Consider the following 15,093-nt stretch of genomic DNA (forward strand, 5'->3'; position numbering starts at 1 on the left):
CATCTGTAATGAGGTCTGGTGCCCTCTTCTGGCCTGCAGACATACACATGGACAGAATATTGTATACATAATAAATAAACAAATATTTAAAAAAAAAAGAATTAGAAGTCTCACAAGACTATCACAACTCTGGTAGCTGAGGCAACAGAATTGTTAGCTGAAGAATAGTTTGGGCTTTAGAGCAAGACCCTGATGATGCATTTATATAATTATTCTTTATCAATAAAATCACAGGAGTCGGGGGCTGGAGAGTTGGCTCAGTGGTTAAGAGCACTAGTTGCTCTTCCAGAAGTCCCGAGTTCAATTCCCAGCAACCATATGGTGGTGCACAACCATCTGTAGTGAGATCTGGTGCCCTCTACTGGCCTCCAGGCATGCATGTAGGCAGAACACTGTATGGACAATAAGTAAATAAATATTAAAAAAAAAAATCTTGGGAGTCAGTTATGGCGCAAGAACCTGAATGATCAGAGATGCAATGGAGAAGCTGCCAGTGATGTCCTGTGTCTTTTGTTCCTCCATCCAAAAAGGCTGAGACTCTCAGTGCCACCCTACTACTTCCTGTGTCTATCTGTCCTCGGCCCTTCAAGGCCTCCTTGGCTAATTTTGGTCAGCAGTAATTAGCTCCACTCTCTGATTCAAAACAAACTTTATTGTCAATCTCAGGTGTGTTAGAGTGCAATCAAAATGTCCTATAACACCCTATCTCACAAAATTGAGCACAATATAAATGCATAAATAGAAAACGGTATCATTTGTAGTAATCCTATTTTCTATATCACCAAAGATGGCAGAAATATAATTATTTTGTAAAGAAATATAATTATTTTTTAGAATTTAAAATACAATTTGTAAATATAATTATTTGTAAAGAAATATAATTTTTTAAAATTTCACACGTGTGTGTATACATGTGCATGCTCGTGTGTATTTATGTATATGTGTAGGTCAGAGGACAGTTTTGCAGAGTTGGTACTCTCCTACTTTTGCATTATAAATTCTGAGAATTTTGAACTATTATCACCAGTCACTTGTACAGCAACTGCCTTTACCCATTGAACCATCTCAGCCCACGAGTATTTCTTTTTAAGGAGAATATTTTACTCATTATTGAAACTTGATTTACTAAATTGCGAATGTTGCATTTTGCTCAGTAGGGTAGCACACACCTTTAATCCCAGCACAGGATCTCTGAATTCCAGGCCAGCCAGAGCCACATAGTAAAACTTCATCTCCAAAACACAAACAAGAAAAACGGAAGGCTAAGGCAGAATTGCTATGAGATCAGATCAGCCTGGGCTACATAGTAACAGGGCGTCTAGCCAGACTTTACTATCTCTCAAAACAAGCATATTTCATTCGTTTCAGTAGAAATTGTATTAAAGGTGTTGACTGTGAAGTCCACATTTGTTCTTTTCAGCATACTCAGATTTGTCAAGTCATTTCTGTCCTTTTTCTTTCCAGAAATCCATGCTACAGGATTTAACTATCAGAATGAAGATGAGAAAGTCACCCTGTCTTTTCCTAGTACTCTCCAGACAGGTGAGAGAATCTCTAAAATCCATAGAAACTACGTGTGTTAACTCCCCAGGGAACCTGTACCATCTTTGTCCTGAGTGTTGCTCACAGATTAAAGTGTTGACTTCTTTCTCCCTAAAAGTTCTGGGTTCTGAAAATTAAAGTTTCAAATTTCTGTTTGTGTTTTACTTAAACAGAAAACTGGATGAAAGGCTAAGTATCACTTCCTATAGAATAAGGTGTTTAATTTTTAATTGTTTCATTTTGTTTGTTTTTCAAGATAGGATTCCTAGACTCATTCTGTAGATCAGACAAGCCTCCAACTCACAGAAATCTGCCTGCCTCGGCCTCCTTAGTTTTCGATTTAAAGGCGTTCGCCACCATGTCCAGCTTGGTTTCTATTTCTTAAAAATATATTTACTTAGCTCCATCTGCTGCTGGTTGAAATCTCTGTGGACAGTGCTCCACTTACGATTCTGGTGTACAACCAAAAAGAGAGATTTTGCTAGTGAGGGACAGAAGGGAAGATTTGTTGGTATGTTAGTTACTCTTTGGCATATGTTCGTGAAAGAATTAGAATTAATATTTGTTCAACCCTGAGTTAATATTCATTGTCATGTATCATAAGTAAAATATTTAGCTGTAAAAGTTTGTTAATTCTTATTAATATAATAAAGTGCTTATTATAATACAGATTTTAAAACTCTAAAGTATGTATCAGGTTGATGAATCCTGTCTCTAAAATAGTACAAATAGCATGATGCTCAGCTGGATATAGTGGCTCACACCTGTAATCCTAGCACTTGAGAGATAGGAGCAGGAGGATCAGAAGGTTACCTGGGATAGTACCTCCTCCCTGTTTACTCTGTAGATGTGTGGATTACGTCTGAATATTTACACAGCTGTTGTTTTTATTTCTGCTTTCCAGAAATTTTTAAATTTTTAACAAATTGGTGTGTGTGTTTGTGTATGAGTGAAATGTGTGTATCTGTGCATACACATAGTGTAACTTTTGGAAGTCATACTATGATGAAATAAATGTTTTAAAATATATTTTTATGTGTATGGGTGTTTTGCTTGAACATATGTATGCACGTGTACATGTTTGTATGTGTACCACATGCATGCAGTACCCACAGTGGCCAGAAGAGGAAGAGGATGTTGGATCCCCTAGGACTGGAGTCACAGTCACAGAATTTTGTGAGCCGACATGTGGGTGCTGGGAATTGAATCCTGACCCTCTGGTAGAGCAGCCAGTGGTCATCTTTACACCTCTGCCTTCTCCTTTAAGTAAAAGTTTCAGAAAATGAAATTGAGTATGTCTCAAACTACAGGAAAAAGCAAAGAAATGCAAAACAGAAAAATAGGAAAACTGAGAACCAGTCTATCAGATCCAAAAGTCAAATAGTTTATAAAAGAAAAATTAAAGAACAGAAAAAATGGGAAGATTTTATTAAAGGAATAAATTCAGCCAGCAAGATGGTACTTGTCACCAAGCCTGCTCACTGTAATTGATTTGACCCTGGGACCCAATCAGAGAGAACACTGATTTCTGCAAGTTGTCCCCTGGCCTCCAAGCCATGGCACTCTTCTCCCTTCCCTCCTGACTTACGGAATACATAAATGTTATTTTTAAAATTAAAAAAAGAATAAATTAAGAAATCTCTTTGAATTAAACACAGGAGTTTTCAGTCTACAAAAATACACCTTTGGAGACTGGGTGGGGGCTCACATCTCCCAACACTCAGGAGGCAGAAGTAGGATCTCTTTGAGTTTGAGACCAACTTGGTGTACAGAGTGTGTTCCAGGACAGCCAGGGCTACAAGGAGAAATCCTGTCTTGAGGGAAAGAAAAAAAAAGAAAAGAAAAAACATCAGAGTTGAATCGTTGGTTTCTGGGTACTTATAGAGGGCACACTAGCTAGGACTTTTAGCCTGGGGCTGCTGTATCAGTTTAAAATGTGAGCTATTACTTCACAAAAATGAAACATTTTGGTCTGGCAAATGCCTTTACTCCCTGCACTCTAGCGTAGAGACAGGAGGGTCTTTGTGATTGGAGGCAATCATGATCCACATAGTGGGCAGCCAGGACCACATAGAGCGATTCTGTCTCAAAAAAAAAAACGAAGCAAAACAAAAAGTAATTTTATGTATAAGAGTGTTTTGCCTGCACATACGGCTTTGCACAAAGTGTGTGCTTGATGCCAGTGGAAGCCAGAAGAGATGGTCAGATCCCCTAGAACTGGATTTACAGGTGATTGTATGACATGTGAGTGCTGGAAATCAAACCTGGGTCATCTGGAGGAGCAGCCAGTGCTCTTAACTGCTGACCCATCTCATTCCAGCCTTCCCACTCAAAAGAAGTATGTACCATTAAGGGACTATATTTTGCGTTCATTCATTCATTCATTCATTCATTCATTCATTCATTTATTTGTAGGCAGGGTTTCTCTGAATACCAGCTCTGACTGTCTGGAACATCATCACATATTCCATGTATACTGTGACAGTATTAGAAATCAATAGCAAAGTGGGTGTGGTGACGGATGCCTTAAATCCCAACACCTGCGAGGCAGAGGCAGAGGCAGGTGGATCTCTTAAGTTTCAGGCCATGGTCTACAGAGTGAGCCCCAGGACAACCAGAACTACATAGAGAAATTCTGTTCCGAAGAAAAGAAAAAAAATAGAAATATTTTTCCTTTTCACATATTGAATAATTGAATCAAAACTTGTTTGGAAAGCTAAAATAGCAGAGCATTTGGTTAGTGTGTGCAAGGCCAAGTGCAGTCCCCAGTACTTCAAAAATATATAAAAGGGAAGAAAATTAGAAAACCTAGACATGATGGCCTGTATTTGTAGTCCTGGCTACTTAAGAAGCTAGAATGAGAACCAGGGAGTTTGAGACCATCGTGAGAAAACTAGTAAGACTCCATCTAAAATAATAATATAAAATATTTTTAACTGAATAAGAAATGTGCAGCATATCAAAACATATGGATATTTACTTAAAAGAAAGATCAAAAAAACCAAAAGATCGAAAATTAATCAGCTAATATTAAGCTCAAGTAATCAAAAAAACTCTTACAAGAAAAGGGGAGAAGTGGAACTTAACTATCATGCTCAACGACTCGGATTTAATCTCTGTTGCCAATAAAATGAAAGAAGAAAAGAAATGTGAGAAAATACGGGTTTGCTACATATGAGAAGCCTGACAACCTCAGTTTGATCTCCAGGACCCACATAAATAGCCAGATGAAGCTAGATGGGAGGATAACTTTCCAGCCAGCTCTCCTTTAGTGCCAGCCCTGCCTGGGCATCATACTCCAGTTCAAAAATAAATAGAGCAAGCAAAAGTCTGTTTTTGCTACATCATGCTTTGTAGTTTGTAGTTTGCGTCTTTGTTCACAATACTAGGGACTGAACCCAGGGCCTCATACCCAGTCATTTATTTCACCTCCATCTGTGTTGCCTCATTCCCCCCCCCCCCCAGTCTTTCTCTTTCTCTCTTGTTTGTTTTGCTTCTGGGTTCTATTTTTTTGTTTTGTTTGTTTGTTTTCTAGATAGTCTTGCCGCCCTAGTACTCCTTAGACCAGTTAGACCAGGCTGGCCTTGAATTCACAGAGACCCACCTGCCTTCTGAGTGCTGGAGATCTGACTTCCAAATTATAACAAAGTTCTTAGGATCAGATACCCAGTCCTTATTTGCTTTAAATAATGGTCTTACTTTACAAATATCTGTGAATTAGGATGAAATAAAACATCTAAGTCTTAAGAAAAAGTCTTTTTTCTTTTTTTCTTTTTTTTTTGGTTTTTTGAGACAGGATTTCTCTGTAGTTTTGGAGCCTGTCCTGGAACTAGCTCTTGTAGACCTGGCTGGTCTCAAACTCACGGAGATCCGCCTGCCTCTGCCTCCCAAGTGCTGGGATTAAAGGCTTGCACCACCACCGCCCGGCTAGAAAAAGTTCTTTATCTTTTCAGATTTTTATCGTATTATAGAACTGGTCTTGGGTATAACTGAGTAAATATAATCTTAAGGTTTTTAGCTTTCTTTTTTTTTCTTTTTCCTTTCTCGAGACAGGGTTTCCCTGTGTAACAGTCCTAGCTGTCCTGGCACTAGCTCTTGTAGACCAGGCTGGCCTCGAACTCACAAAGATTCACCTGCTTTGCCTCCTGAGTGCTGGGATTGGCTTGCGCCACCACCGCTCGGCCTTACTTTTTTTTTTTTTTTTTTTTTAAGATTTATTATGTGTATAGCATTCCTTCTCTGTGTGCCCGCATGCCAGAAGGGGCGCAAGGTCTCATTACAGATGGTTGTGAGCCACCATGTGGTTGTTGGGAATTGAATTCAGGACCTCTGGAAGAGCAGTCAGTGCTCTTAACCACTGAGCCATCTCTCTAGCCCCCTACTTTTTGTTTTTTGAGACAGGGTCTCACTATGTAGTTTTGGCTGACTTGGAGCTCTCAACTTTAGATCAGGCTGGCCTCAAACTCACAGAGAGATCTGCCCAAGTGCTGGGATTATGTATTGGCATGGGCCACTAAGCTGGCTTTATATTAGTTGAAATTAAGTATCTAATTTGAGAAAACAATGTATTTATGTGTTAATAGGTATAAAATTAAAGACCAGTTGGCAATTGATTCATTCATCATGGTATTTGATAATCAGATTTGCCAAAAGTCCTTTTTTGCTATATTCACATTAAACTCATGTTAATAGTAATACTTGTGATTAGTATTGTATAATGTGAAACTAATTTATTCATGATTTAAAAAACATTTAACTTGTGTTTTGTTTGAATTTCAGGTAATTATCCTTTCCCAATACTTTGTATTTTGTTTAGTAAGCCACTCTTTGGAAGTGGTCACTGTCAGTATCTTGTTATGGTTTAATGGCCTTGGAGATTTAAAACCAAGTAAAAGTGTAAGCTGCCTTTCTTATTTAGTTATGAGTTTTAAACCCACTTTTGTTCCAAATAGGAAAGACTGAAAGTACATTTACTGTGAATGAGAGTTGTATTAGAAAACATCTTGACAATGAAAGCAGACTGCCAATTTCATCTGTGGAACTGTAACATAAAATTCCATCAGTCGGTTCCCGATGAGAGTAATAGAATTTAAAAAATAATCTGTTATATTTTCTTTCTAAAACTTCAGTAATGTTAATACATATTATGTTCCTGTAAAGAATAGAGGATAAACTACTTACTTATTTTCTTACATTAGGTATTCTTTTTTATTAAGATTTTTATTTTATGTATATGAGTGCTCTGTCTATATGTATGCCTTTATGCCAGAAGGAAGCATTTGATTCCATGGTAGACAATTGTGAGCCACCATATGGTTGCTGGGAATTGAAAACTCAGGACCTCTGTAAGAGTAGCCAGTTCTTATCTGTTGAGCCGTCTCTCCAGCCCTACTTATTAATTCTTATTATCCATTATTAACCCATCAATAGTAAGACTTTGTGATAATATTTATTGTCCTAGTAATCTGCCATTCATGTTAAAGAATTGATTGGAGTTTGGGATATAGCTTGGTGGCAGAGAACCTTCATATCTATACAATTGAGCTTCAATTAAGCTGTTAGTGCTGTTTTCCAGCATGGTTATTTTAAGAATGTGATAATATTTTAGTGCTTACTTTGCTATTGTACTCTGAAATTTTATCTTAAATAACTGTCAGAATTACTTATTAACACATAAGAAAATGAGTTTAGCCACATGGTAGATGCACTTATTTTTAAGTAGAGTCAGTGCTTTTTGTCCTTTGTGTATTGTATAAACTTTTACTTATGTGACTTTTAACCTTTCCAAAGAGCAAATTCTGTTTTAGGCATCAAATTTGACTTCAAGATCATACAAAAAGATATATGAAAGGAGAAAAAGTCAATGACATTTAATCAATGTCAGACATCTTTATAGCATTTCAAAATGACAATTTGAAATATTTGGATATCAAAGTCTGGTATGACTGACTAATAATTTTCCTTATGTATTTAATTTGTTAGACTCACGTTCTCTTGATCTTATTATAAGTAGGCATGGGGAAAGAGCAGGTCCAAAGTCAACATTTTTTCAAAATCCTGTGTGTGTGAGTGTGAGTGTGTGTGTGTGTGTGTGTGTGAGAGAGAGAGAGAGAGAGAGAGAGAGAGAGAGAGAGAGAGACTTGATTTGTGTGAGGTTTAGAAGTAGAATGGGATTGTTGTTTATCCATGCATCTGAACATAAAAGCGAAAGTCCATTTTGCTCTTGAAACAATATAGATGTCTTTAGGTTGCATTTTTGCTTCGATTTAGTAATTTCTTCCTTTTAATTCCTTACAAGAATATGCAATCAGTGTTCTATCTGGATCAAATATACTGCCTTTAATGGTAGAACATGCAATCAGTGTTCTATCTGGATCAGATATACTGCCTTTAATGGTAGAACAATTGGCTGCATTTCTCTCTGTGTGTTTGAAGTTATCTGAAAAGACTAATCACTTGGTATAATTGGCAGAGAGCATATTCTGAGTAAAAACATCCTTTCTGCTTACTGATGACCTTTGGAAAGCCACTTTAAATTCTCAGCCCTCGTTCTAGGACAGGCACCAAAGCTACAGAGAAACCATGTCTTGAAAAACCAAAAACAAAAAAATAAATAATAAATTCTCAGCCCTCACTTTTCTTCTAAAAAGGGGACACTACTTTCAACCTTAAAGTTGGAAGTCTCATACGCAGAAGCATGTGTTAGACATTTAATAATGTTTTCTTTCTTGTTTTCATATAGCGTGGTAATTTGAGACTTATTGAAATTATTTTCTAATCAGTCACCCTAAACAAGATTTGAAGGATTAGTTTACCATTTATGTCAATCAGTAGAGTATTCTCTTCAGTGCCAAAAGTAGTATTTGAGAAAGGAAATGCTTTGAACATAGTAATAGCCGATTGAATATAGTATCTTGACATATTTCTGAATCCTGTATTTATTAACATCTCCATAAAAAAACTTGTGTTCATCTTCAATCACAGGTACAGGAACCTTAAAGATAGATTTTGTTGGAGAACTGAACGACAAAATGAAAGGTTTCTACAGAAGTAAATACACCACCCCTACTGGAGAGGTGCGCTATGCTGCTGTCACACAGTTTGAGGTATGTCTTACTCTTTGTTAATGTAATCCTTTTTTGTTTTTGATTTTTATTCATTTATTTTGTTTTTCGAGGCAGTTTCTCACTGTGTATCTCTGCTGTCCTGGAAATCACTTTGTATACCAGGTTGGCCTTGAACTCACAGAGATTATTTTATTATTATTTTTATTTTCTTTTTAAGAGTCTCAATTAGAGCTGAGCATGGTAGTGGACATCTTTAATCTCAGCACTTGGGAGGTGGAAGAGGCAGGCAAATTTCTGAGTTCAAGGCTAATTTGGTCTACAGAGCAGTTCCATGACAACTAGACCTACACGGAGAAACCCTATCTTGAAAAACAAGCAACTGGGCTGGAGAGATGGCTCAGAGGTTAAGAGCACTGCCTGCTCTTCCAAAGGTCCTGAGTTCAATTCCCAGCAACCACATGGTGGCTCACAACCATCTGTAATGAGATCTGGTGCCCTCTTCTGGCCTGCAGGCATACACACAGACAGAATATTGTATACATAATAAATAAATAATTATTAAAAAAAAAAAAAGAAAAACAAGCAACAGGTCCCCCTCCCAAGAAAACAAGATTGGAAATTTATTTATTTATTTCAATACCTGACATGTTCTTATTTCTATATTGATGATTTTTACTTGAAAAGCCAGAGGCACTTCTTTTTCTCATGTTTTTCCTAATCTGAATTCTTTTTTGGTTTTTCGAGACAGGGTTTGTCTGTGGCTTTGGAGCCTGTCCTGGAACTAGCCTTGTAGACCAGGCTGGTCTCGAACTCACAGAGATCCGCCTGCCTCTGCCTCCCGAGTGCTGGGATTAAAGGCGTGCACCACCATCACCAGGCTCCTAATCTGAATTCTTATAGCATGGTATTAATTTTTTGTGCTTTGTGTTATATCTAAACTATTGGTAAAGTTATTTATTCATGTTAAATCTGAAATGTTAAAATATTTTAATAAAAAGTATAATTACAAATGATTCTCATTTTGTTATGATTTATAGCAGAATAGTCCCCAAATAGTTTCTAGTGTGATAGTGGTTGTAGCATTGTATTTCCTTTGTAGTCAGCACCTGGCTCATTTCCTAGCAGAGTAGAGATTAAATATTTGAAAACTGGACATAAAGATCAACAGAGGAGGGCTGAGTTCAGTTTTCTATACTAAAAAGAAATGAAAGAAATGAAGGAGCTGGAGAGTTAGCTCAGAGCATAGTCTGGTCTTGAAGAGGACCCAGGTTCAATTCCCAGCACCCATATAGCTACACAAAACCATCTGGAACTCTAACTCCAGGATCTGACATCCTTTTCTGCTGTCTGAAGGTACTAGGTAGAAATGTGCACAAACATACATGCAATGAAAGCTCTGTATATATTAAATACAACTTTTATGAAATAGAACGAAAGGAAAAAATTAATTAAATAATGAACGAGTGGTAGTAAAATGGTGTTGTTTCATGAAAAAGCCTCTGAAGTTAATTTAATGGTATTTATATAAGCTTATATATTTTTTTCCTTAAGGCTACTGATGCCCGGAGAGCTTTTCCTTGTTGGGATGAGCCTGCTATCAAAGCAACTTTTGATATCTCTCTTGTTGTTCCTAAAGACAGAGTTGCTTTATCAAACATGGTATGTATGTGCTAATAGATGTTTCATAGTCTTTGTATATTTACTTTGGTTATTAAACAGGATAATGTGAAATCACCTAGCATAGTGCTTACTGCATAATAGAAACGTTAGTGTTAGTTTCTTTTATTTTGTTTTCCTTTGTTGCTTTTTGATTGTTTTTCTCCTCAAGAACTTTTCTGTTAGAGCCACTTACAAAATTCTTGCTTTTTGTTTTTGTTTTTTTTTTAAGTCAGGGGACATTGTATCCAAGGCTGTTCTGGAATTCACTTTGTAGTCCAAACTGGCCTTGAACTCATCGCTATCTTCCTGCTCGGTTTCCTGGGTGCTAGCATTATATCCACGTGACACCATACCCAGATTATCTACTTTTGCAAATTGAAGGACATAAGTAAGAGAAACCTTGTTTCAAAAAAAAAAAAAAGATGAGGGTCCATAATCATTTTTATTATTAATTTACTTTCTTTTATTTTTACTTGAAAAGTATTGAGGGTTTTTTTGTTTGTTTGTTTGTTTTTTAAAAAGCTGCTGGAAGGTAGTGGTGCACGCCTTTAATCCCAACAAATTCAAGGTCAAGCCTGGTCTACAAGAGCTAGTTCCAGGACAGTCTCCAAACTACAGAGAAGCCGTATCTCAAAAAAACCGCAAAAAGGGGGAAAATCCCAAGACAGAATTGGGTTTAAAGTTACATGCCTTTAATCCCAGCATCTTGGAGGCCTAGACAGGCTGGCCTCTGAATTCAAGGAAAAGCTTGGTCTACATACTGAGCTCCAGGTCACCCAGAGGTACATAGTAAGACCCTATCTCAAAAAAAAAAAAAAAACAAACAACTGAAACAAAACATCCCAGTGCTTGTAAAACTATCCAAGAAAGTTGATTCCTCTTAAGTAAGTCCTTGGGTGTTCTAACAGTTTGCTTCCAACTTCTTATCCAAACTCAGGCAAGGTGGTACATGCCTTTGAGCTAGCACGGTGGATCTCTCTAAGTTGGAGGCCACATGATTCATGCCTACTAAGGGCACATACTGAGACCTTGTTTCAAAAACAAAGAAAAGAAGAAAAAGATATATATTTGTTTGTTTCTTTTTGTTTTATTTTTTTAAACAGGGCTTCTATGTGTAGCTCTGACTGTCCTGAAATTCACTTGGAAGACCAGGCTGGCCTTTAACTCAGATACTCTCCTGCCTCTGACTTATGAGTGCTGGTACTAAAGATATGTGCCACCACTGCCCTGCTGAGGAAAAAGAAGTTTATCAGATCATTTTCCTGAGAAGAAGAAAGACCTTCATGATATAAAGCACTGATGGGTCAGGCAGTGGTAGTGGCTCCTTTAAGCCCCTTGCTAGAGAAGCAGAGGCAGGCGGATCTCTGTGCATTCGAGGTCAGCCTTGTTTACAAAGTGAGTTCCAGCAGTAACTCTGTAGCCACTGAGAAACTGTCTCAAAAAACAGAAAACCACTGGTCAGCTAGGATTAAAATAAAAGGAAAGGGAGCCGGCAGGGTGGTGCACGCCTTTAATCCCAGCACGCGGGAGGCAGAGACAGGCGGATCTCTGTGAGTTCGAGGCCAGCCTGGTATAGAAGAGCTAGTTCCAGGACAGGAACCAAAGCTACAGAGAAACCCTGTCTCGAAAATCAAAAAAAAAAAAAAAAAAAAAAAAAAAACAAGAAAGAAAGGGAAAGGGAAAATATTCAACCCTATAGCTTTTGTTGCCTACTGTTCATTCCAAAATACTAATATAAATCTCCTTAAAATTTCTTTGTTTTTGTTTTCTGTTTTGATTTTTCTCTTAAGAATGTAATTGACCGGAAACCGTATCCTGATGATGAAAATTTAGTAGAAGTGAAGTTTGCCCGCACACCTGTTATGTCTACGTATCTGGTGGCATTTGTTGTGGGTGAATATGACTTTGTAGAAACAAGGTCAAAAGATGGTGTGTGTGTCCGTGTTTACACCCCTGTTGGCAAAGCAGAGCAAGGAAAGTTTGCGCTAGAGGTAAATGTCCTTGAAGAGGATTGTTCCAACAGTCCATAACTCCAGGTTGGGGAATTTACATTTCTGATCAATTATTAGTACAGTTATTTGTTATTTAATTGGAAAGTTGTTTTGATACTTTCATTTCACTTTTATTAGAATTTTGGATATGCCAAACTTGATGTTGCCTTAACATTTTATAAGATAATGATCTAGAAAATCGGAAAAGTGAGGGTTGGAGGTTGTGGTAGAGTGTGTATTTATTAGTACATGAAGTCATAGGTTCAGACCTTTGGCTGTGGATAAAAGAGAGTGTATAAAAACAGTTTTGTTTTTCTGTGGAATTACCATGAAAATATATAGTTATATTGTTTATACCAAGTTATAAATGGATTACAGTTTGACCAGTGATACAAAGTTTGTGGCCAACAAGGTTTTCAAAGAAAGTAGGGTTCCCTTGAGTTAGTTTCTAAAAGCTTATGATAGTTTGGCTTAAAACAGGTTTCCTTTGTGAATTTCTGTGTGACTCATAATAAAGTATTCATAGGATATTTTTTTGTTTGTGCTTTATAGGTTGCTGCTAAAACCTTGCCTTTTTATAAAGACTACTTCAATGTTCCTTATCCTCTACCTAAAATTGATCTCATTGCTATTGCTGACTTTGCAGCTGGTAAAGTAAATTTCGTTTTATTGCTGAATTGTATTTTATTTGAATTTTGTGATATTTGAGGAAAAATATGCTTATATGTCAATAAATGTTTATATTTATTTTATGAAGGTGCCATGGAGAACTGGGGCCTTGTTACTTATAGGTATGTTAATGAAACATTACCCTGCCCTCTTTCAAATCATGGATTGCATCCTGTTCACAGTTGAGTGCTTTTGCTTTATGTTCTAGGGTACATTTTTCTTCCTCTAATGAATATTTCAAGCATGCAGATGGACTTCCCTCTCTGGTGCTATTGTCTGAGGGTGCAATATTATTATAAAGGGAGCACTTGGCGCTTATACCATTTTTAACTGTGTTCTTGACTGAATGTCACTCGGTATGGCTCCTTCCCAGCAGTTACTCAACTTGAAGAGCCTCCCTGAGTCTGTGTTTTCTAAGCAGATTTTTACATGTCTGTCAGCACAACACAAACATGTGGGTTACATAATTGATGAGGTTGAGTCTATAAATACTTTCCTTCCACTTTTTTTTTTTTTTTTTTGGTTTTTGAGACACGGTTTCTCTGTAGCTTTGGAGCCTATCCTGGAACTTGCTCTTGTTGACCAGGTTGGCCTTGAACTCACAGAGACCTGCCTCTGCCTCGCCTCCCAAGTGCTAGTTTAAAGGCGTGCTCCACCACTGCCCTGCCTTTCCTTCCACTTTCAGTTGTCTTTTTAGATGAGCTAAGTTTTGCATAGCCTGCTCCTTGTCCTTTTTGGGACGTTAGGATGTCTTCCACTGCTTCTCCCTTGTGTCTTCCCTGATTAGCAAAGCCTTCCTAGTCAGCAGAGAGCACACTGATAAACTTGTATGTCTTTGATCTTCTGTTGTACAATGTCTACCAACGTAGTCTTCAGTCTTCCTGGACCATACTAATATTACAAATTCCAAGACAATGTTTACTTGATATTGTGAAAGCCTAATATAAAGACTTTACTGCCCAAACCTCCTTTACTTCTGCATACCTGCCTTTATTGAAACACTTTTACCATTTTACTTTTTTTTTTTTAAATACAGGGAGACTGCGTTGCTTATTGATCCAAAAAACTCCTGTTCTTCATCACGCCAGTGGGTTGCTCTGGTTGTGGGACATGAACTCGCCCATCAATGGTTTGGAAATCTTGTTACTATGGTATTTAATATTTTTAAGTGCTCAAATATATCCATCTATGTTCTGTTGCACATTATTTTGGCCTTGCTGTTTTACATTTTGTTATGGTAGCATCGTAGTGGTGGTTCCCGCCTTTTAATCCGAGCACTTGGGAGGCAGAGGCAGGTGTTTATCAGTGAGTTCGAGGACAACCTGATCCACAAAATGAGTTCCAGGACAGCCAGAGTTGTACAGTGAAACCCTGTCTCGAAAAACCAGAAAGAAAGAAAAATTGGCTATGATACTGTGTCAAAGAATTGGATAGAAACATTTTATTTTAAGCCGCTGATGGCGGCACATGCCTTTAGTCCCAGGGCTGGGAGGTAGAGGCAGGTGGATCTGTGAGTTTCAGGCTGGCCTGGTCTACAGAGCAAGTTCCAGGACAGCCTGGGCTACACAGGAAACCCTGTCTCAGAACAAAACAAGAAACATTTTCTTTTAAAGGATTTGTTTTGCAAAAACATTTATCAGGGCTAGGCAAATAGCTCAGTGGTTTGGTACTTGCCCAGCATGCTCAAGGCCAACCTAGAGAGGATTGAGAGAAAGGGGAGAGAGAACAGGGAATGTGTTAGCAGGAAATACTTGATAAACTTAGACGATTTGTTTGCAGATAGGGAATGTTTAGATACTAATTTGGGTAAGAGAAAAATTTGTCTTAGACAAAGAGAAATTATTTGGGTAGTGAGATTCCCAGCTATCTATAGTTATTTGAGTTATCTCTATTATGTAGTTTGCTAGTTGAAAAGAAATGTATAAACAAAATTTATCTTTATTTAATTAAAATGATTGTTAAGAGTCATTGTAGTTGGCTAAAATAAGATGAAATTTGGGGGAAATAAGGTTTTTTTAAATCTGTAAAGTTGTGCTTAAATCTAGCTAATTGGAGTTTTCAGTTATCATATGTATTGTGTATCTGATGTTTCCTAATGGTTCACCTTTTTTTTTTTTAAATATTTATTTATTTATTATGTATTCAATATTCTTTCTGCGTGTATG

General features: G+C 37.3%; 1 protein-coding gene across 1 annotated transcript in view; it reads left to right on the forward strand.

The window, feature by feature from the left end:
• The window catches only part of Npepps (aminopeptidase puromycin sensitive), an 80,305-nt gene that overhangs the window by 29,955 nt on the left and 35,257 nt on the right, over window positions 1-15,093 (forward strand). The window contains exons 3-9 of the mRNA XM_026789824.1: window positions 1,465-1,542; window positions 8,527-8,648; window positions 10,161-10,268; window positions 12,059-12,259; window positions 12,812-12,908; window positions 13,017-13,050; window positions 13,965-14,079. Coding sequence (XP_026645625.1) covers window positions 1,465-1,542; window positions 8,527-8,648; window positions 10,161-10,268; window positions 12,059-12,259; window positions 12,812-12,908; window positions 13,017-13,050; window positions 13,965-14,079 — 755 coding nt within the window. The remainder of the gene's footprint in view (window positions 1-1,464; window positions 1,543-8,526; window positions 8,649-10,160; window positions 10,269-12,058; window positions 12,260-12,811; window positions 12,909-13,016; window positions 13,051-13,964; window positions 14,080-15,093) is intronic.

Source organism: Microtus ochrogaster, unplaced genomic scaffold (genome assembly GCF_000317375.1).
Source record: "Microtus ochrogaster isolate Prairie Vole_2 unplaced genomic scaffold, MicOch1.0 UNK31, whole genome shotgun sequence".
NCBI classification, from domain to species: Eukaryota; Metazoa; Chordata; class Mammalia; order Rodentia; family Cricetidae; genus Microtus; species Microtus ochrogaster.